Raw genomic sequence first — 23386 nt, 5'->3', positions numbered from 1 at the left:
CAGAGACAGGGGTATTAGTATTCATCCCCTCTTTGAGGCGGTGATTCTCGGACGGGGTGATCGGTTCCGCTTGGCAAGCACCCGAACCATTTCCAGTTCCAGTGCACATGAAGAGGATACTGCCCATGCTCCTGTGTAACCATGTGCTGAGAGCCGTGAGCCTGCTGTTATTTAAGGATGTGTTGTACCATAAAAATCTTACTGTTGAGAAAGGAGGCGGATGCCTCTGAAAGCTTTGGGATTTTAGCGTTTTAGTCTCATTGTTTTATCGGTATTTTAGTAGTTTTAGTTTCATTATTTTATCAGTTTTATTTTCTCATAGATCCTTATATCTTTTATATATATTTTTATATTTATTGTAAATAGATTTTATTTTAATTTAGCATTAATTTAAAGAAAAGTTTTGTTATTTTATTAGTTCTATGTATATTTTACAGTACTAAAGTAAATTATTTCAGCAACGGGTTGGTGTAGGTGTGTAATTTTTGTGAATAAGAATGTTAATTTATAAATTATGAAACCAGTAAAAAAAAGCAATTTGAACCACCTGTTTTCTTTGTTAGCTATCTTTTATGTTGAAAAGAGCTGTATGGAAGTGCTTTTATTCTGTTTTAATAAGCAGGAAATTGGGGAAGGTTATGTATACCGGTTTTATTTACAGATATAGGAAAGTCTCAATCATTGCACAGTACGAATTGTCATTTTTTTTTTATTATTTTGTCTTCTGACTTCATTAAAAATATATTTTGTTTACAATTAATTTGTAAAAATTATTAACTATCTGATGGAAGATTGTTGGCTACAGTTTTTCTATCGCTACTGCTGTACAATTTTATTCATTGTACCTTCTGCATTGACTGCAATTAATTATAAAAACATAATACATACAATTATTTATTCTTAATTAGAAATTGAATTTGATTCTTTTTTTTTTTTTTTTTTGTAGTATTTGTATTGTAATTCTGATGGTGGATATTATTTATTTGGTGTGTATTTGTAATAAATTTGAAAGAAAAAAGCAAAAAGGGCAACTGTTTCTAACTGCTGTATTATTTTGAGAGTTATATTGCTTATTCAAAATAGTTAACCTGAATTCATTTCAAATATAAAAAGTAGGATCAGAAAAATTCAATGGCTTAATTTTTATTAAGCTCTGAAAATTAAATACTGACCTTTGGGCTAATTATACCTCTTCTCCCCCCCCCCCATTGCTTATATAATTGTAAAAAAATTTTAACATCCTTTTTAAAAAGTTGCCTTGACTATTTGTTGTTGGAAAGATATTCAGAAAGTACCAGTGGTATTAATAGCATTTAACATTCTGTAAATTTGGATCTACACAATATTTTATTGAAGAACTTGTAGAAGAAACATTAGACATTTTTCTTTGTCTTTATTTTAATATGTAAAAGTGGCATCACACTTGAAATATATCTTTTTTTCTCTGACCTTGGAACTGAATGCAGTGTTTTTAAACATGTATGATGTGTCTGGTTATTGGCAACATCACAATCTGAAAAATCTGTTCCTGAGAAATTTGTTAGGCAGAAGATTATGAATGTATATTTGAAATTTCACAAAGATTTACCCAAGGAGAGATTCTGTTGATAATAAAATTAACAAATTTTAAAAAGGCAGCTAAATTACAAGTTACCTTTTTTTTTTAAGTTTATACTGATAGAAAAATTTTATGTGATAACTAATATTTATTTTTAAAAATATATACTGATACATATTTTAAAATTTATATTTTTTTTATGAGAGAGAGAGAGAGAGAGAGAGAGAGAGAGAGAGAGAGAGAGAGAGAGAGAGAGAGAGTTCCTTTCTCGGTTGTGTCAATTTAGGTTGAAACAGAGTGTAGTTACAGATCTGTGCTTAACATGCACTGAATAATATCATTAATGATATCATTCAGTGCTATTCAATGATATACATAGTTTACATAGATGCAAATCCACTAACATAATGTCATATTATGTAATTTGTAATAGACCAATGAAAATAAAAACTGAAAGAAAATATTACGATGATGTAAAAACAGCTTTATGATATGTTGTATATATGTGTAATCAGTAATCATACTGCACATGATTTGAGGGTACAATTTTATTCTCATTTCTTAAACAGTAAACTGATGACCTTTTCTTTTCCTTACAGGTATTCATCTATTAACAAGAAAATTCAAAGTTTGTGTGGTATATAGCAAAAGATGATTGAATTGAAAAGAAACAAACTATTAATTTCTTCTAGGTAAAAATACTTTTGAAAAGAAAGTATGTGGGTTTTGAAGCCAAGGAAATAACGTTTGTAAGAGGCAGCAACTAATATTTCTTGCAGAAATGCCAAGAGTTGTGAAGAAGTGGGAAATGTTCCCCGGAAGGAACAAATTTTGCTGTGATGGAAGAATCATGATGGCTCGCCAAACAGGAGTGTTTTACTTCACTTTAGGCTTGATAGTTATTACATGTACTCTCTTCTTCATATTTGAGTGAGTATAAAATGATTTTGATTTTTAATTATAATTAATTTGTAAAATTTTATTCTATAATGAATCTTTTGAATTGATTGGCAATATCAAGAAACTGCCAATCAATTATATATCTAATTCCTGACCTCAAAAGTTTCTTTGATCAAGGCTGCAGTTGATACCTCAGAGGTAAAAAAGATCTGGATGGCTTTGCAAACTCATGGAACATGTTTGACAAATCATAAAGCAGGTAGTTTGTTCCTCACATTTTTCATCTGGTGGTGGTATGTTAGAGAGCAGGTTCAAGTGGCCAGATGAACATCTCTTATCAGCCATCCAAAGGGAGCTGCATAGACTTTGGTTTAATGGTTGGGCAGTTGTGCATAAGCCTAATATCATAGTCATCAATATTATTAAGCACCAGAGGTTTCCCTCATCTCCGCAATGTTCATGGACTATAGAATAGTGGCAGAAAGGGCTGTGGAGTGACACATATGTTTTTACTTTTCATTCTGATGGATAAGTTTGCGTGTGGAGGTTGCCCAGAAATCACTTCCTATAAGAGTGTATATCGTTGTGTGAGGTTTGGTTGGAGGTAGTCTGATGGTCCAGAACATCCAAGTAGATCATGAATTTTGTGCTTACTTGGACATTTTGGACTATGGCCTACCTGAGAATTCTTGAAATAGGTCCTGTCAGTATCAGCATTGATAATGCTCTGTCATACAGAAAGGGACGTATGAAACTGGTTTGTGAATGGCAACATGCCATCAACATTTAATTTACTTAATCCATTTAAGATTTTAAGCACTTCAACCAGGTCTCCTTACAGGTGCCTAATTTACAGACACCTCAGTTTGCAGAATTTAATTCTTTCTTGGTAAGGGCACCCTTTTATGTCCCTAACTAATCTCATTTCCATTCTCTGCACCTGTTTCACTCCATTCCACCTTTTCAGGAGGAATGAGGCAAATTCTGGCCAACACCTACTTGGTAGAAAGTATGCCCCAGGAGGATTTCAGGTGAAACAGACAAAAGTTGATCCTAGGGAATGGAGGGCTCTGGAATCTGGTTTGAATCTGAAATCTTTCCAGAAACTTAACAGAAACTACACCGAAAATATGATGTTGATATAACATTTATTTCTCAAGTGACTTTTGAATATCTGAAACTAATTTAATTAACATACAGTAGGTGCTACTTAATGTGATCACTAGCTATTAGAATCAATCTTTATAGAATCAAAATTCAGAGAACTGATCCAGGTCATCAAAATGCACCATGTTTTTGCCACTTATTGGAATTAGATTTTTAGGCACATTAGCATATATGCATAGTTCCACTTGTCTTCGCCATGTCTGTCTGTCTGCATGTAATAGCTCTGCTCCAAGATGATGTTATTTGCGTAATTTTTAGAAAGATTGAGCCATCCCAAATTTAATTAAAATCAGATCAATAGAAAGTTGTCAATTATTATTTTTTTTTTCTCTGTCCATCTGTATCCAAGTAATAACTGAACTTCTAGTAGATGGATTTTCATATCTCATATTTTGCTCTTTTAGAACAATTCATTGAGCCTTTCGAAATTGTATTGAAATCCAGCAATTATTAATTTTTTTTCCATATATATTATCACATAGGCTATCCATATATTGTATGTTATAGCTGAAGCACTTGATATCATGTTTGTTGCCATGTGCTGGTTTAGCATTAGCATTAGTAGAGGTACATGATGCAAAAAAAGCAAGCTTCTACAGCATCAGACAAAAAAAAAAAAAAAAAAAAAATCTTCCCATTTCACTGCTCCATTCCTTCCAAATGTTTGTCTAGTTCTGCCTTGAATTTATTTAAGCTATCAACTTCCACAACAACAGATGGAAGTTTGTTCCAGCAATCAACTACCCACTAATCAACTAAAGGCAAACTTCCACATATCTATTCTACAACTGTCTTATTTCAGTGTAAATCTATGCCCTCTCAGATTTGTAATCTGAGCAAGAAGAAGAAGAATCCCCTCAGCATTAAGCCTGGTAAATCCATTCAAGATCTTATACACCTCAATCAAATCACCTCGCAGGTGGAATAGTCTCCAAAAGCTGCAATTTGCAGAACTTAAGACTTTCTTCATAAGAGTACCCCCTTTGTTCCCTTCACCAGTCTTGTTGCCCTTCTCTGTACTCGTTCTAGCAACTCTACATCCTTTCTAAAATGAGGCTTCCAGACCTGTACGCAATACTCAAGGTGTGGTCTTGACCATTGCCTTATACAAGGGAATAGTCACCTCCTTATCCATGCTCACAAAATTCCTGTATACCATTGACACGACCCCATGACCTACTCTGGCAGCCTGTCTGCACTGCTCAGAAAACTTCATATGTGACTGCACAATTACCCCAAGGTCTCTTTCATTCTCCACTACCCTGAGTGTAACACCACATTTTTGTTACATTTCTCTGGGGTTACTTCTACCTATATGCAGTACTTTGCATTTGTCAGTTTTAAACTTCAGTTGCCACTTCTCAGCCCATCTACCCAACTTTCCCAGATCCTGTTGCAGTAGCATACTGTCATTACTGTTATTAACAACCCTGCCAACCTTTGTATCTGCAAACTTTGACATTAAGCTTGATATATTCCTTCATCAATATCATTGATAAATATACAAAACAACAATGGGCCCAACACTGAATGCTAAGGGACACCACTAATAATATTAGTCCATGTAGAGCAGTACCTATTGACCACCACTCTGTCTTCTCCCACTCAACCATCTTTTTATCCATTGTAGCAACTTGCCCTTAATGCCACACTGCTCTAATTTGTACAGTAGTCTTCCATGTGAAACAGTATCAAAAGCTTTGCTGAAATCCAAGTATATGATATCAAAATTATTTTTTGCATCCAGTTTCTTTGTGACCACATCATAGTATCCAATCAAATTGGTCAAACAAGACTTCCCCTTGACAAACTCATGCTGTGTCTGAATTATTGCTGCAGTCTTGTCTAAATGATCCTGTAATGCTTCTTTAACCAGTGACTCCATTATTTTCCCTGGAACAGAAGTCAAACTAACAGGTCTGTAATTACTTGTCACCCCTTGATCCCCCTTTGTGAATTTGAGATACATTTGCACAACTCCAGTCCATAGGGACTTCCCCCGAGTCCAAGGATGCTCTCATAATTATGGCTAAGGGTTTGCTTACTTTCTTTGCTGCCTCCTTTAATATGACTGGATAGATCCCATCCACCCCAGGTGCCTTTCTTATGTTTAACTTCAACAATTTCTCTTCCACTTTGCTCTCAGTTATTACAAAATCATTTAACTCACTGTTAGTTTGATAAACATCTGGCCCTCTTCTCCTTGAATAACTCATGTGAATACTCGTGTGAATGCAAAATACTCATTTAGTTCGGCAGCTCTCTGAGAATGATCATCTACAGTCAAAGCATTGAGATCAAATGGACCAATCTGATTCATCCCTTTCCTTTTAGAGTTTATATAAGTAAAGAAGTCTTTGCTGTTTTTCTTTGCATCCTTTGCCAAAGCTTTTTCATAATATGCCTTCATTTGCCTAACCTCCATTGTGACTTGATTACAGACTAGCTTGTATCTACCATAGGTAGATACTGCACATAAATTGTCAGTCACCTGGCAATTTATGTGGAGCCCATGCATTTTTCTTCGCTGCCACGAGTCTCATTATCTCGTCTGACATCCATTTAAGTCTGAACCTAGAGCAGTATTTCTTAGTTGGAACAAAAAGCCTAGTAGCTTCCAAGATTACCTCCTCGAATGCTTGCCATTTAGAATTTGCTGTTGTTAGCATCATCAGTTGGTCCCGCTGTATAGATCCTAAAAAATCTGAGATCACTGTAGTCGCCTTTACGAAAGCAAAAACCTTTCCCTTTACCCCTGATGGTAGTTACATCTTTAAGTAAATCCCACATCAGTACACTGTGAACACTGCTAATAGTGGTTCCTTTATCTGTAAATTCTTAATGCATGAATAATCACTGCTGATAATCAGATCGAGTGTTACTCCCTCTTGTTGCCTCTAACATGCTGCTGTGGAAAACAATTGTGCGATAAATAAATCCACAAAAGCCTTGCTTAGTGTGCAAGCCACCAACCCACAAGTTCCAGTCTATATCTGGGAAGTTAAAATCCCCTATTATAAGACACTCTGATTTACTAGCCCACTCTGTTTCTCTGTATAATTATTCATTGATGATATGAACAATTATTATACAGAGAAATAGTGGGCCAGGTTGTTGATATGAATGCAAATGTGGAGGATACATGGGAACAAAATGTTCTTAGTTAGCTTGAATAAAAGTAATTGTTTTTTTTTTTTTTTTTTTTTGTTATGAATCATGAATTAGTACTACTTGCTCATGTGCCTGAAATGTAATGCATTACATACATTAACTAACTTACACTGATGAGCCAAAACATTATGACCAGCGAGTCGTTATGCAAATCGAAGCAACTGCAGGTGAACTACGGCTCATGTGTGGGTTGGGGCACAGTATAAAAAAACACCTGATACTGAGTTCCATTAATCAGTGTTATTCTTGTTCTTCAGATGGCATGGGCAGCGGACTTAAGCGAGTTTGACAAAGGCCAAACTGTAATGGTCAGACGACTGGTTCAGAGCATATCCGAAATGGCATGGCTGGTGGGGGTGCTCACAGTCAGCCGTGGTTAGTACCTACCAAAAGTGGTCCAAGGAGGGGGAACCCATGAACCGCCGGCGAGGTGTTGGACAGCCACGGCTCATCGATGCTCGAGGTGAGCGAAGGCTCTCCCGGATGGTACGTGGCAAGAGAGGGTGGCTCTGGCGCAACTTTGCCAGTAATTGGAATGCTGGTGACGGGAGTAATGTCACAACGCACAGTACATCGAAGCCTGTTGAGAATGTGGCTGCATACCCGCAGACCACTCAGAGTGCCTGTGCTAACCACAGTTCGTTGGCGACAGCGCCTACAATGGGCATGTGCGCATCGAAACTGGACCTTGAGTGATTGGAAGAAGATCCTCTGGTCCGATGAATCATGTTTCTTGTTGCACCATGTGGACGGCTGGGTATATGTGTGTCGTTTACCTGGGGAAATGATGGCACCTGGATGCACTGTGGGATGAAAGCAAGCCGGCGGGGGTGGTGTCATGCTTTGGGTGATGTTCTGCTGGGGATACCCTGGATCCAGTCATCCATGTGCCAGATACTCTGATGTCTGCCACCTACCTAAACATCATTGCTGACCAGGTACACCCTTTCATGGGAACGCTCCCCCCCCCCGGCATTGCCGTCTTTCAGCAGGATAATGCCACACCACCCAGATTGTTCGAGACCGGTTCACGGAACACGAGGAAGACTTCTAGGTATTGCCCTGTCCTCCAAATTCCCCAGACATCAATCCCATCTAGCATCTGTGGTTTGTGTTGGAATAGCAATTCCGATCTGCACCGTCTCAACCACAGACCTTACAGGAGTTAAAGGATCTGCTGGTTACATGTTGGTACAGATACCACAAGACACATTTAGAAATCTTGTAGCATCCATGCTCGCTGGGTACGAGCTGTTTTGGCTACACGTGGAGGACCAACATCATATTAGGTTGGTGGTCATAATGTTTTGGCTCATCTGTGTATTATTTGTAAGAATCTAAATTTTAAAAAGTACAGTACTAAATTTAAGGAAAGCAGAAATTTGCAGATCGAAAGTAGTGGCAGTAAGTTGAAATTTAAACAAAGTTGCAGGGGGAAGGAAAAAAAATGGTATATTTGTGGTTTCACCCAGAAATTGGGAATGACAAGTTCCGTTATGATTTTATATATATATATATATATATATATGTATATGTATTTAAGGAAGATACAAGAGGTGGTGTGGTCATGCTTCTCATCAAAAGTAGTGCAAAAAGTGCTTTTGCTGAGCCAGAAGTTACTTCTGCCAGTGTGTTTAATCTATGTGGTGTGAGTTAGTTGGACGCAAAGGTATAATGAGAGTGGGAGTAACCTACAGACCAGAAGATTGTGAAGAGCATGACAAGAGTCTCTACACACAGATGAAATGGGCAAGCAAGTGTGAATGTCTTCTTACGGGTGACTTCAATCTGCCTCTAATTTATTGGAGGAAAACTTGTCACGGAACAAAATTTTTAAATAAACTAGATGATTATTATTTGTATTAGCATGTTAAGAAAATATTAGGAATAAGAATATTCAATATAGGTAAATGCATGGGTTTTAATTTCAGAAAAGGGGATTGATTATGGCAGTTTAAAGCACTACATGGCATCTGTTAATTGAACAGATTGCAGAGGAGGGGGCCGAATACATATAAATCATGGAATAAATTTTAAAGCAATAACCGTCGAAGCCATGAATGCATATATACTATTAAGAAAATATAACAAAAGGAGGATGCTGGGATGGATGGATGTGCAGGTGGCCAGTCTAACAGAGTAGAAAAAAACAATATGGGAAAGTTAGTGATGAAAGTACTGAAGAGCCTACAACAGCTACAGGTTGATCTGTAATAGTACCACAGATAAGGTTAGGGAGGCCAAAGCTGAGTGTGGGAAAGCACTGGCTAAGAGAGCAAAGAATGGCAACAAGGAGTTTTTCGTGTATTTGAATAGAAAGAATGAAAAGAATCAGATCAGACCCTTGTGTACTGGGTGTGGGAAAGTCTTTTTATAACCCAGCTCATATTGCTGACGAATTGAATAGTTACTTCTCGTTGGTCTTTACTGATAAAAGACCCTTTATGCCCAGGAGAGGCTGAGTTATATGAAATTGGCAATTTCAAAATTATAATGACTGTTTATTAGAAAAACTTTTGAGCCAAATGCAAGTAAGGCACCTGGAGTTGATAGCATATGCTCAGTAATTTAGAGGGAGAGTGTATTAAACCATTAAGGTGAATTATGAGGACATCTTTGGCCCTGGGAGAGATTCCTTTGGATTGGAGAATTGCCTATGTATCATCAATACATAAAGGCAGTTTAAGAGTGAAGTTGATAATGGCCTGTTAGTCTGACTTCAGTGATAGGGAAAATCTAGAGGAAATGATTAGGAGTGCAATCCAGGGACATTTAGATAGAAATGGCATTCTGAAAGACACAGCATGGATTTGTTAAAGGGAAAACCATGATAAACTAACCTGATAAGCTATTTTGGCAGTTACATCATGAACTAGATGTAGGGAACAATTTCAACATAGTTTATTTGGATTTTAGCAAAGCAGTTCACTCAGTCTCTCATGAGAGGTTACTGTATAAGAGGGAATATGTTGGGATTACTGGAAAGATTGATTATGATTAATGGATATTCTTCAGATTGGTTCTTGGACTACTGTCGTTTGTGATTTTTATTAACGATATTAATAAAGGGCGTGGTGTCAAAATTTGCAGACAACATAAAGATTGGCGGAATCATTAATGATCAGTACCAATCGGCACTTCTTCGGGATGGCTTGAACGGTCTTCAGGAATGGTCAGGAAAGTGGCAACTATGTTTTAATGAAGTAAAATGAAAAGCTTTATTCTTGGGGAATAGCAACCCCAAAATAACTTGTACACTATTTTTGGTTGAATTAAAAACAGTAGTGGAAGAAAGGGATCTAAGAATTACGATATGGGCAGATAGGAAGTTTTCTGAGCAGTAAAACAGGCAGCCATGTAATCAATGAATTATCAAACCCTATCCTGTGGAAATAGGGAGATCATAATTCTAGTGTATAAAGCAGTTGTAAGACTGCATTTGGATATCCAGTTATGGAGATCTCATCTGTAAAAAGACATTGAGCTTCTTGAAAGGATGCAATGATGGGCAGTTTGCATGGTGAGATCAGTGAAAGTGAAACTATATGAAGAAAGACTTTGATTATATGGGCTACAGAGCTTGGGAACCAGGCATACTAGAGAGGACCTGATTGAGGTGTTTATAAGGCTCTGAGACAGGTTAGTAAAATGAATGAAGGCAGAATTTTCACTGTTATATAAAGAATTCCACAAATAGGGGCCGTAAATTCATACAGGGGAAGAGGTTTGGACTAGATTGTAGGAAGTTTTATTTTAACCAGTGAGTCATTGATTACTGGAACAAGTTGCTTTCTTGTAGGTAGGTGATGCTGACAATTTGAAGAAATTCAATGGTCAACTGGATAGTTACTGACATTAAGTAGTTTGTATTTTCTTCTCTCTCTCTCTTTTTTTTTTAAATAGTACAGCAAAAGCTGTGGCTTCCTTACACGCAATATGGCTAATATTAATAGAAAAAAAAAACCTGTTTAGGTTTTTTTTTTTTTTTCTGCAAGCAATAGTTCATGGCAACTTTTCCTAAACTTATGAAATTGTGGATTGTTAACACTTAGCAAATTACTGCCTGAGGGCTCCTCATTATCCAAATAACAATCAAAAGAAATAGGCTTTTTTATAAAGATAATTCATCTCTTGATGCTACTTTAAAAAAAAAAAAAAAGGTATGGGGAAAATAACTTTAGAAATTATCCCCACCACCACCACTCCTTTTGTAAGGTGACAAGAACATGTCAAATTTTCAAGGCATTTTATTACCAAATAAAGGTATGAATAATAATAAAGGTCAAAAATAAGGTTCTCGTTTAACTTTCCTTGGTTACTTTATTTAATCAGTAAATTCCCTTCCTGGTGGCATGCCTTTTTTTTATTTTTATCTTGTTTACATTACATTGTTTGATTTTTCTGTCAAAAGAATCAAGTAACAATTTAAAAAAAAAAAAAAAAAAAAAAACCCCCTTCTACAACTGGATTTGATCACATATCTGAATAATAAAAACACATGAATTTATCCATTACACTACTAGTCATTTGTGTCAATTACGTAATTTAATATTTAGAGCTTAACTCGTTAAATTCATGTAAATATCGTAAGCTTGATTCTTGGTTAAGACTTGCCAAATGATATATGATTTATCTTTGTAGATGCATGCAAAACTTGACTAATATCATGATGAAACATATATTCAAGAATGATTTTGATAATGTGCAATAGATTTAATGTGGCTTAACACAAGATAACATGTATACAAACCAACAAACTACTTGCATTTTATTAAAGTTTTTTAGTGGCTACAGTTAATTTAAGTTTACATATGCTGTTCGTAATCCTATTTTTCCACGTTGTGACTTGTAAAACAAAGTGTAAAACTTTGATGCTGATTTTAAAAAATAAAATTAAATGAACTTGACCAAAAAAAAAAAAAAAAAGAGGATGTCCCTGCTGATTTTGGAATTCTAGCAAGAACTGTCTTAATAATTATCAAAAACAAAGGCTTAGTATTAAGTGCTACAACAGACAAGATTGTTCCCTATTTAAATGAGCAAAAACTTATTTTTACTTACATTGAAGAAGGTATAGTGATTTGGGTGAAATTTACAGTGGATAAAAATATTTGATATCAGTCAAATTTAGCTGGAAAAACATAAAAATTTACTTAATAACTACAACAGCAGATTTAATGTAACTTTGGGATGGTTATTGTTAATATGGCGAAGGAAATTATGAGTATTGAAAGTGCTGTAGTATTTGATACTGACCATGAATATTATAGAAAAACTGTGTAGTTATATTTGGTGCAAAATTGTGATCTGATGATGAATTTTTTTTATTTTTTTTTTATGACTTACAAAATAAAATGCTACCTTTTTAAGAAACATGATTCTTGGTCACTTTAAATGGATGTGCAAGTATAGATTTGTGGCATAATGGAAACGGAACTCATTTGATCAGTTAGAACAGGGGTCATCAACCTTTTAATTCCTACCACTCACTTTTGTATCTTTGTTGATGGTAAAATTTCCTTACCACCCACCGGTGCTTCAGTAACTCAATTTAGCCCCTCGTCCACTAGTATACTTCAAGATTTATTATCTATATTCAAAGTTTAGAGATGGAATTCAAAAGTAAATTGTAAAAGCATATTTTAAAAAGTCAAACTCGCAAAGTTGTTAGCAATGTATTCGATACATGGAGGAAGAACAAAGACCTTATATGGAAGAAGAAATTTGACCTTTATTTGTAACAACGGACAAAAACCCCCACTGCCCACCATGAAAGCCTGAATCGCCCACTAGTGGGCAGTAGGGACCAGGTTGAGGACCACTGAGTTAGAAGTTAGTGAAGGTGAAATTAATTTACCTTCAATCACAATGTGCAAGTCTGCTAATGCTTTGGACACTTTGAAATCTTACATTTTAATTCAAAAAAATTTTTAGTGATTATATATTTCACTGTAAAATTGTTGCTGTGTGTGGAGTCCTGCTGGATGAGAAGCTATCCTTCAGAGGACATGCCAACTACATCAAGGAGAAGATCAAAAAATATGCTGCCCAGCTCCTCAGGGTCACCAGGAAGAACTGGGGTCTGAAGGGGTGAACCTTAAAGTTCTACTATGAATGTATCTTTCTCCCAATAGTCACCCATGAGGCGGCACCCAGGGCCATAGAGCCAACTAAACTGTAGTAAAATGACAGCAAGATCAAGCACATCGCACCATCCTCCTGATAACCTCTAGGGCCTGCAGAACGGTTTCTACTCCTGCACTGCAGGTCCTGTCCGGCAAGTTACCTCTTCATTTTGAGGTGGCATACCATTATTTAATATACCATAAGAGATGGAACCTCCCATGCAGCAGCAACAACACACTGTTGGACCTGAACAACACCATCCCAGAAGAGAAGAATTAGATGTGAACTGGCAGAATTCTTGGGCTGCCAACCCACTTGGAAGAACCACCCATAATTATATGCCAACAGCACAGGAGCACCTCAAACAACTCAACAAATGGGTTCATTTGTTGAACTGTTTTATACCAAGCTTACACACGACTTTTATGTTAACTGGACACGGAAACTTCAACGCGATACTTCATGCGTTGGGCTTGGCACAAACCCCTGCCTGCACCTGTGGAATGCCGGAGATGGCCCACCACATTACCTTCACCCGACTTACCAAGGCCTGCAAATGCATCTTCAAACTCTCATGGAGGCATGTGCACCGGAACAGGCACCTCTGCTCATACAAACAAAGGAAAACTTTGCAGTATTCGACGAATTTGCAGAATGTGTATTCAAGCGGCGATTACATCTGATGGGCTACCGTAACTAGGATTCTACCCAGACATGACCAGCCTGCGGGTTCCACCCATATCCTAGCAGAATTCCTGACAAGAGGAACTCACTGGCAATGACTACTGAACTCGGAAGACACTTGAGATCATGACAGATTAGATTATGTAATCCCACCCCATAATGGGGTGGGATTACATAATCTGACTCCGTCATGCTGAATGGGAACTAGGCCTTGGCCTAGTAAGCTCCATACCAGAGAACCACTTGCATAACCCTTAGTGGATATGATATCAACCCCTCCGGGACCCACCACTAGGTGAACTTGTGACCCCTTTCCGGGTTGCAATCGACTCATGCCCATCACTACAATGTGTAATCTGTTACCTCTCATCATTTAGTTTTCTAGGGAATGCCTTCTTCTCCCATTCTTGACTTACTATTCCCTTATCCCCCCCCCCACACACACCCGAACATCCCAAACTTCTCCCACTATCACCAACTCCTTTCACTTACTACTTGGGGCTCTCCAAGCAACCTTGGGACCCCAGTAAAGAGTCATCAGTAATAGAACCAGGTGTGCCCCCATGCAATTAAGTATAGGGGTAAGGGGGGAACTAGATGTGGTGTCCAGTGCCCCCTGGCTGCTATACACCAGTTGGGTCCATCCAACAGCAGAACAAGTAACTTTTGTTCTGTAGTAGTAGTAGTAGTAGTGGCATGTGATGCAAGAAAGCAATTGTATGAGCTTATGCAGCATCAGCCAAAAAAAAAAAAAAAAAAAATCACACCATTCCCTCCAAATGCCTGTCCAGTTCCTCCTTAAATTTATTCAACCTATCAACTTCCACAACGACAGATGGAAGTTTGTTCCAGCAATTAACCACCCGCTGGCTAAAGGCAAATTTCCGCACATCTATTCTACATCTGTCTTTTCTTAATTTGAATTTATGCCCCCTTAGGTTCGTAATCTGAACAAGTGGAAGGATCCCATCAGAATTCAGCGTGCTCAACCCATTCAAGGCCTTATATACCTCAATCAGATAACCGCGCAGGTGCCTAGTTTCCAGCCACTGCAATTTGCAGAACTTAAGCCTCTCTTGGTAAGAGGATCCCTTCATTCCCCTCACCAATCTTGTTGCCCTTCTCTGTACACGTTCAAGTAAATCTACATCCTTCCTAAAATGAGGCCTCCAGACCTGTACGCAGTACTCAAGGTGTGGCCTGACCATTGCCTTATACAGAGGGATAATCACCTCCTTTTCCCTGCTAGCAAAATTTCTATATATCATTGACAAAACCCCATGACCTGCCCTGGCAGCCTGTCTGCATTGCTCAGAGAACTTCATATCTGACTGCACAATTACTCCCAGGTCTTTTTCATTTTCTACCACCTTAAGTGTAGTACCACACAGTTGGTACATTTCTCTGGGGTTACTTCTACCCATATGGAGTACTTTGCATTTGTCAAGGTTAAACTTCAGTTGACACTTCGTAGCCCATCTACCCAAATTATCTAGATCCTGTTGCAGTAGCACACTGCCATTACTGTCATTAACAACCCTGCCAACCTTTGTATCATCTGCAAACTTCGACATTAAGCCTGATATACCTTCATCAATATCATTGATAAATATACAAAACAACAGTGGACCTAACTCCGAACCCTGTGGAACTCCACTAATAACATTAGTCCAAGAAGAGCAGCACCCATTGATTACCACCCTCTGTCTTCTCGCACTTAACCATCCTTTTATCCATTGTAGCAACTTACCCTTAATACCATTCTGCTCCAATTTTTACAATAGTCTTCCATGCACAACAGTGTCAAAAGCTTTCCTGAAATCCAAATATATGATATCAAAATTATTGTTTGCACCCAGTTCCTTTGTAACCACATCATAATATCCTATCAAATTTGTCAGACAAGACTTTCCCTTAACAAACCCATGCTGTGTCTGAATTATTCTTGCATTAGCATTAGTAGAGGCATTTGATGCAAGAAAGCAAGCTTATGCAGCATCAGCCAAAAAAAAAAAAAAAAAAACCCACTTCCACTTCACCCCTCTGTTCGTTCAAAATACCTGTCCAGCTGAGCCTTAAACTTATTTAGGCTATCAACCTCCACGACAAGGGATGGAAGTCTGTTCCACCAACCAACCACCTGCTGACTAAAGGCAAATTTCCGCACGTCTATCCTACATCTGTCTTTCCTCAATTTGAATTTATGCCCTCTCAGGTGATTATTCTGAGCTAGAGGAAGAATCCCATCAGCATTGAGCATGCTCAAACCATTCAAGGCTTTATACACCTCTATCAGATCACCTCGCTGGTGCCTAGTCTCCAGACACTGTAATTTGCAAAACTTAAGCCTTTCTTCGTAAGAGCACCCCTTTGTTCCATTCACTAATCTTGTTGCCCTTCTCTGTACTCGTTCCAGCAGCTATACATCCTTCTTGAAATGAGGCCTCCAGACCTGTATACAGTACTCAAGGTGTGGCCTGACCATTGCCTTATACAAGGGAATAATCACCTCCTTATCCCTGCTGGAAAAATTCCTGTATATCATTGACTATACTCCATGAGCTACTCTTGCAGCCCATCTGCACTGCTCAGAGAACTTCATGTCTGCCTGCACAATAACCCCCAAGTCCCTTTCATTCTCTACCACTGTCAGTGTAGTACCACAGAGTTGATACGTTGCTCTGGGGTTGCTGTTTCCCATGTGTAGTACTTTACATTTGTCAATATTAAACTTCATTTGCCACCTCTCAGCCCATCTGCTCAACCTTTCCAGATCCTGTTGCAGCAGCATAGTGTCAATAGTGTCCTTGACAACCCTGCCAACCTTTGTATCGTCTGCAAACTTGGACATTAAGCTTGATATACCATCATCAATATCATTTATAAATACAGAAAACAATAATGGACCCAACACTGAGCCCTGAGAGACTCCACTAATAACATTAGTCCACGATGAGCAGTGTCCATTGATTACCACTCTCTGTCTTCTCCCCCTCAACCACCCCTTTATCCATTGCAGCAATTTGCCTCCAATGTCACACTGCTCCAATTTGTGTAGCAGTCTTCCATGTGCAACAGTATCAAAAGCCTTTCTAAGATCCAAGTATATAATATCAAAGCTATTCCCTGCATCCAGTTCTTTTGTGACTGCATCATAATATCCAATCAAATTGGTCAGGCAAGACTTCCCCTTAACAAAACCATGCTGCGTCTGAGCTATAACTGAAGTCTTGTCTAAATGATCCTGCAATGCTTCTTTAACCAGTGCCTCCATTAATTTTCCTGGAACAGAAGTTAAGCTCACAGGTCTATAATTATTTGTGTCAGCCTTTGATCCTCCTTTGTGAATTGAGGTCACATTTGCACATTTCCAGTCCATGGGTACCTCCCCTGAGTCCAAGGAAGCTCTCATAATTATGACTAAGGGTTTGCTTACTTCCTTTGCTGCCTCCTTTAATATAACCGGATAGATCCCATCCACCCCGGGTGCCTTTCTTGTGTTTGTCTTCAACAATTTCTCCTCCACTTTACTCCCAGTTATTTCAAGATTCTTTAGCTTACTGCTAGGGTTGAATACACCTCTGGCATTCCCCTCGCTGAATAACTCCTCATGTGTGAATGTCGATGCAAAATATTCATTTAGTTTGTTAGCTACCTGAGCAGGATCATCAACAGTTGACCCATCAATATCAAGTGGACCAATCTGATTCATCCCCTTCCTTCTAGAGTTTACATAAGTAAAGAACTCTTTGCTGTTTTTCTTTGCCTCCCTTGCCAAGGATTTCTCGTAATCTGCCTTCGCCTGCCTAACCTCCTTTGTAACTTGGTTGCAGTCTTGTCTAGATGATCCTGCAATGCATCTTTAACCAGCGACTCCATTATTTTACCCGGAACAGAAGTTAAACTAACTGGTCTGTAATTACTCCTGTCACCCTTCGATCCCCTGTTGTTGGCTGGAAGTAACAGCTTGGGCTATGCCCAGTACAGAGGACTCATTGGTGAATGGGGAAACCCTGTGTGCAACAAAGATACTGCACACATCTGTGCACAGCAAAGAAATATCATGCCATTAAATTACAGTACATAGAACATGAAATACATGTGTAACTGAATATGATATACAAGATGCTTCAGTAAAAAGTATTTCTTTACAATTTATTTATTAATGGCAAAAGACAAATACAGTACTGGTTCTTTCTCACAATGGAGAAGAAAGGCAGGATCTATTAGATACTGGTTTAACCATTTCAGTGATGAGTTTGCTGCATGTGTGGATCCCTTGCAGGGAATTTTCATAGCAGCAGGCTCTGGAGAATCAGTGTTTTTGTGAAATTTGTAAAAATGAAAACTTTGTACATAAATGCCTTAAAATATTAATGTGGTCTTATTTTGACTACTTCTAGAGTAAAACTGTCAAAAATCAAATCAGAATTTTTAAAAAATAAATTGTAAATAGAACAAGTTTATTTTATTTTTTTTTTTTTTATGCAATAGTATCTTCTACATATTTGTTTATTTCTTAATTCAGTTTTGTTAAATTATGGATCTGAATTTCACAGAAATTTTGCTTTTGTGAGGCCAAATTGGATAACTGATCAACAGGTGCAGTCTCCTACAATTTTCAAAACTGTTTTTGTGCTGCCATTTTTTGTAAAGTGTTTACAATTAGGTGGAACACAAATAAGAGATGGTGGCATGTAACAAAAATATTTTGAGACTGTTCGTACCTTAAAGGAATGCATTGTTTGAAATAACTATCAAAATGTAGATCTATGTATGTACTGCTGAAAGGGTTAAGCATTCTGCAAAGTTTCTAATTATTTATATGCATGGCAAAAAATGTAAGGATGTTAACAGTGTGATTCTATATAGCCTCATACATTAAAAGTAAATTCCCTTATGCTGTCATAATTCAGTGCAGAACTTTTTAATGACAGAGAGTTGCAACTAAACATTACTGACATCACTTCCAAGCAAAACATATGCACAGACATGTCACAGTATGCTGCACAGTATGTAATTTTTGACAGTATTCTCAAACCACTTCTTAATCCAAGGCTTAAGGACTGTACAAGGCATTGTGGGAGATTTTTTTTTATCAGTGTAGCCCACCCCAGTAGGTAGAAGGAATATTTTGTAGAGATGGATTATATTTGAACAAACTTTGGGCAATGATCTTTCCAATCTCATCTGCAAATTATAGGGGACAAATAATGTGAATACAGAATTCATTATAGCCTGAACCTATATATTTTTTGTGTATGGCATAGATACCATCGTTTGACAGGTGGTGCATGCACGCACACACACACACAGAATGAAGAAACTGGTTATTTGCCAAGAATATTATCAATTAAACTTAGATTAAATTAATTTAAAAAATTACTCCACATTTTAATTAATTTGTTTATTGACTCTGAAATGATGAGAAATTCTCCATCCATAACATTCAGTATATTAAAGTAATTGCTTATTTACAGAAGAATTTTGTGAATCTGCCTTGGGATTCTGTTATCAAGTCAAAAATGAACACTGCTGTCTTCAGACAGACATGAAAAAAAAAAAATAAATAAAAAAAACTCAGAAGCATTGTCTGTAAATAAGCAAGTAGTGTATTAATGACTGAGAAACTATGCTCAGATCATTAAATATATTGAGTGTTCTGGATGTAAGGTTTCTCAACGTGAGTCATTAAACAAATAGTTGATTTTAAAATAATCAACTGTTAGTGACTGAATTTAACTTAATTTTAATTGTTAATTCCCATGATATGTCTTTCACTCAACATATATAAATATTGGTAATCATATTTAGCAGTCATATGGGAGTAAACCACACTCAAGTTAAATGCATGTACTACTGTACTTCCATTTTGACCACTTGGCATATCATAAATGATGTAATTCTGAATGTTTTCAATTACAGGAAAAATTTATTTTGCTCAAGCAGCTATTAAATTTGTCCATTTGCATCTTGTAATTATGCTTCTAACTTTTTTTTTCTCCCCTCTTGCAATTAGAGTTATAGAAGTTTGATTATGTATTATTATTATTTTTTATCCCATACTATTCCCACAATTTTTGGTTAATATACTGTATTTACCATTTAATAGTCAAAATACAGTTAACCAACGGGATCACAATAACTGGAGCCTGCTGTTATGGATAATTTAAGGCAGTGTTTTCTTAACCTGTGTGCTGTGAGTATGCTTCAAGTGTGCCACAGAAAATGCAAATTAAAAGAAAAATAATAAATCCAAGTTTTATAATAAAAATTAATTGTATTTTTGTTTGTTTTTATGTAATTATGTTAATTTTTTATGTATTTTCTTTTAAATTTCATTTATGTTCATGTATGTTCAAAAAAGCATTTGAGGCATATTAAAAGCATTTAAAACAAAAATTAAGTGTATTTTTAAATATTTATTGATCTTAACCCAACAGAAATAACTTCCCGGTTGTGAATATGAGTATAGTAGTGATTATGGTGTGCCGCAAAATTTTTATTGTCTTTAGAAGGGTGCTGCAAAACTTTAGCTTATTTAAAAGTGTGCTACAGCAAAGAAAAGGTTGAGAAACACTGACTTAAGGTATATCGAATGTACCATTACCATAATGTTGCATAATCAGCATGGGAAATGCTCCCATGGCCAAAAATAAACTAAAGGTATTCGTAATATTTTTTTTGGTCTGACACTCATTTAACAAGATTTGCAATTAAAGATTAATGACATAACTTCCATGTAAATGGGCGCCTCCGTAGCCAGGTGGGAAGGAGCAGCAGTGCGTAGCACACGCTTCTTGATTAGACCGGGGTTCGAGCCCGTCACCACCAAATATGGAGAATGCGGAAAGGTCATGGAATGACCACCGTATATCCCGGAGCAATATGGCCTTAGTTGCTAATGCTCCTAAAAACCAAATAAAACAAACAAACAAACAAACCATGTAAATGACGCATCTCTAATATCTCTTGAAAATCAAACAAGCCATACATTTCATAAGATTGTGATGCAGAGGACAACTGCTCCCTTCAGTTTTCCCAAGAACCATGGCACTCCCACTAGCTTGAGCCCTTTTCTTTGCTGGTCTGGTTTGAGGCATGATTTTTGTTCAAATCCAGAAATCCAGTATGATGTAAAATACATTAAACAAATATATCTAATACAGTAATAACAGTGTACACTTGTTATGTTATGAAGTTTGTTTTTAATTATATATAATTAAAATTCTTAATAAAAATAAATGCAGTAGGCATAATATACTACAAACTAGTAGTATACCATCGAACTCTCAGTTTAAATACACAATCATTTGTTCATAGTAGTAAACTACAGTAGTTGTGAGTGGCATTGATTTAATTGTATCTCATATTGTGACTGATCTCACAGTGAGTTACCACATATTGCACTAACTCGAATAAGTAAATGCCTCACCAATGGAGAAGACTATTGTTACTTATTCTCAGTGGATATCACTACCCAGATGGCACCATTTCAAGGCTTGTTGGCCTATCATTGGTGGGTGGGTAGGTAGGTACCCTGGTATTGCAACCCAGTTATGAAGTATAACTCCACAATAGTCTTCTCCGTTGGTGAAGCATTATCTGAAGCTGAATATGCTTTCTCAGATGACGAGGTACCCACTTCCCTCCTTCTGACTAATCCAAAGTTTTATTTAGGCAACATGTACAATATAGAACATTTTGTGAATATGAGAAATACATAAATAATATATGAAATTTAAATAGTATAAGAAATAAAACTTGCATAGCAGGTGGTGCTGTTAGTAATTTAAGATGGTGGTGATCTTTCAGCATTGGTGTTTTCTTGCTAAAGTTGCTCTTCAACCAGGTCCTATATAAAAGTAATAATACTTATGGATAAAAATTTAACATTGTGTCTACTGATTATGTCCATTTCTGACAGTATAAATATCACTCAGTGATGCATATTGTCAGAAACACATATGCAGTGAAGGAAAGTTTAGGCTTCGTCTTTTGGATTACCTTGTGCAAGTAAGAGTAAACATGTTTTGCTTATCATACCACTTTTTTGGAAGATATTTTCTATGTTAAGCAAGGCATGTCTGTAACTAATTCAGAATTACAGGTTGAGCAGGTATATTATCACCAGTGTTTTCATACTGTTTGTCTTTTATATTTCTGATGTAATGAAAATATATCTATATATAATTCAAAGTTTAACAGTTTTTTTCCTCCCTCTTTTTCTTGTTAATGCTTCAGTTGTCCTTTCCTAATGAAAGAAATTAGTCCAGCTATTCCAGCAGTTGCATCAGTTCTTTTCTTGTTTGTCATGTCTGCATTATTACGGACTAGCTTCACTGACCCTGGAGTTATTCCTCGGGCATCCCCTGATGAAGCAGCTGATATAGAAAAACAAATAGGTTGGTTCCATACAAGATATTGATAGTTTGATTTGTTGTAACTATTTTGTTTCACTATTATATAAAATTAAATGGGTATAATTTATCCTTACAGTACTTGTGCTATTATTATTAATAAGGAGAGTAATGTAAAGGAAAAGGCAATGCACTCGCACCACAATGGAACAGAACATAGGAAAATTTTAGATAATAGTTACAAAAGCAAATCTGAACAGACTAACAAACCATTTCCAGGAATAAAAAGTAAAAATATTATAGTAATTATTTTTGATTCAAATGACCATAATAAATATAATTAATATGGCAGAGAAGCTCAAGAGCAACCTGTTGTTGATGCAAAGAGTTATAAAAGGTAAGAAAGAAAAGTCGGTGATTAGTGGGGAGAGAGTGTGTGTGTGTGTTTTGGGGGGGGGATTATATAGATGAGTAGGACCTGGTGATATCCACTCGTTTACACTCCTGCCTAAAAGTTTGGAATCGCATTTCATTTTTCTTAATTTTCAAAGTTTTTATTAATAGGACCAACTTGTTTATTAATTTTTATTAATATATTTTCTATCATGTATAAAAATGGTGCACTCCTCATGTTTTCAGTGTGAAACCTGATATGGAGAGCTGTGTAATCCTTACAATGAAAAACACTGATTATACATACATAAAAAGTAAGACTGTTTTTGAATGGACTTCAGATGGTCTGAAAGGTACTTTTGACAAGGGTGCCAAACATCATAGAAAGAAAAGGAGCCTTTTGGGTTTGGGAACAAATGGCATCAATAAAATTCTTTATTACCTCCAACCAAACTACATAATAATGAGATTAAACATCCCTATACTTGATCAGAATAAAAACCTGCTTGTAGTATTCAAGTCAAATGCATTTGCATGTGAAAAGTGCAGTCACATTAGTTGATAGTTCTGACAAAACCAAGCCACAGCATAAATTCAGATATTTTTCTTTGAAAATAATTTGTTGAAATATGAGATCAAAAGACAGCATTATACATAAATCTGATTTATTTCATATTATTTACCGTAGTATCCACTCGTTTACACTCCTGCCTAAAAGTTTGGAATTGCACTTAATTATTATTAATTTTCAAAGTTTTTTTTTTTTTTTTTGACTTTTTTTTTCAAAGTAAAAAAAGTTGGTCCTCCAACTTTTTTTACTAATTTTTATCAATATTTTTTCTATTATGTATAAATCAAAAAACTTAAATAATATTTAAGAAATTTCTAGAATATTTCAGAAAGGTGTAGAAGACTCCTGAATGTGGTAGAACATTATAGAAGATTCCTGAATGTTGTATATGATTCTGGAGTGTTTTGTAATAATATAAATTGAGGAGTAAGAGCTTTAACTTATAAAATCAAAGAC

At 36.5% G+C, this 23386-nt stretch overlaps 1 protein-coding gene across 1 annotated transcript in view; it reads left to right on the top strand.

Moving 5' to 3' along the window:
- The first annotated feature begins 2339 nt into the window (after window positions 1–2339).
- app (Palmitoyltransferase app) overlaps window positions 2340–23386 on the top strand; it is a 73922-nt gene continuing 52875 nt past the window's right edge. Inside the window, exons 1-2 of the mRNA XM_090378551.1 lie at window positions 2340–2488; window positions 21851–22011. Of these exons, the coding sequence (XP_090234677.1) occupies window positions 2340–2488; window positions 21851–22011 (310 nt within the window). The remainder of the gene's footprint in view (window positions 2489–21850; window positions 22012–23386) is intronic.

Source organism: Mastigoproctus giganteus, chromosome 7 (assembly GCF_048544385.1).
Source record: "Mastigoproctus giganteus isolate SK-2022 chromosome 7, ASM4854438v1, whole genome shotgun sequence".
Lineage (NCBI taxonomy): Eukaryota > Metazoa > Arthropoda > Arachnida > Uropygi > Thelyphonidae > Mastigoproctus > Mastigoproctus giganteus.
This window is presented reverse-complemented; position numbering and strand designations above follow the sequence as displayed.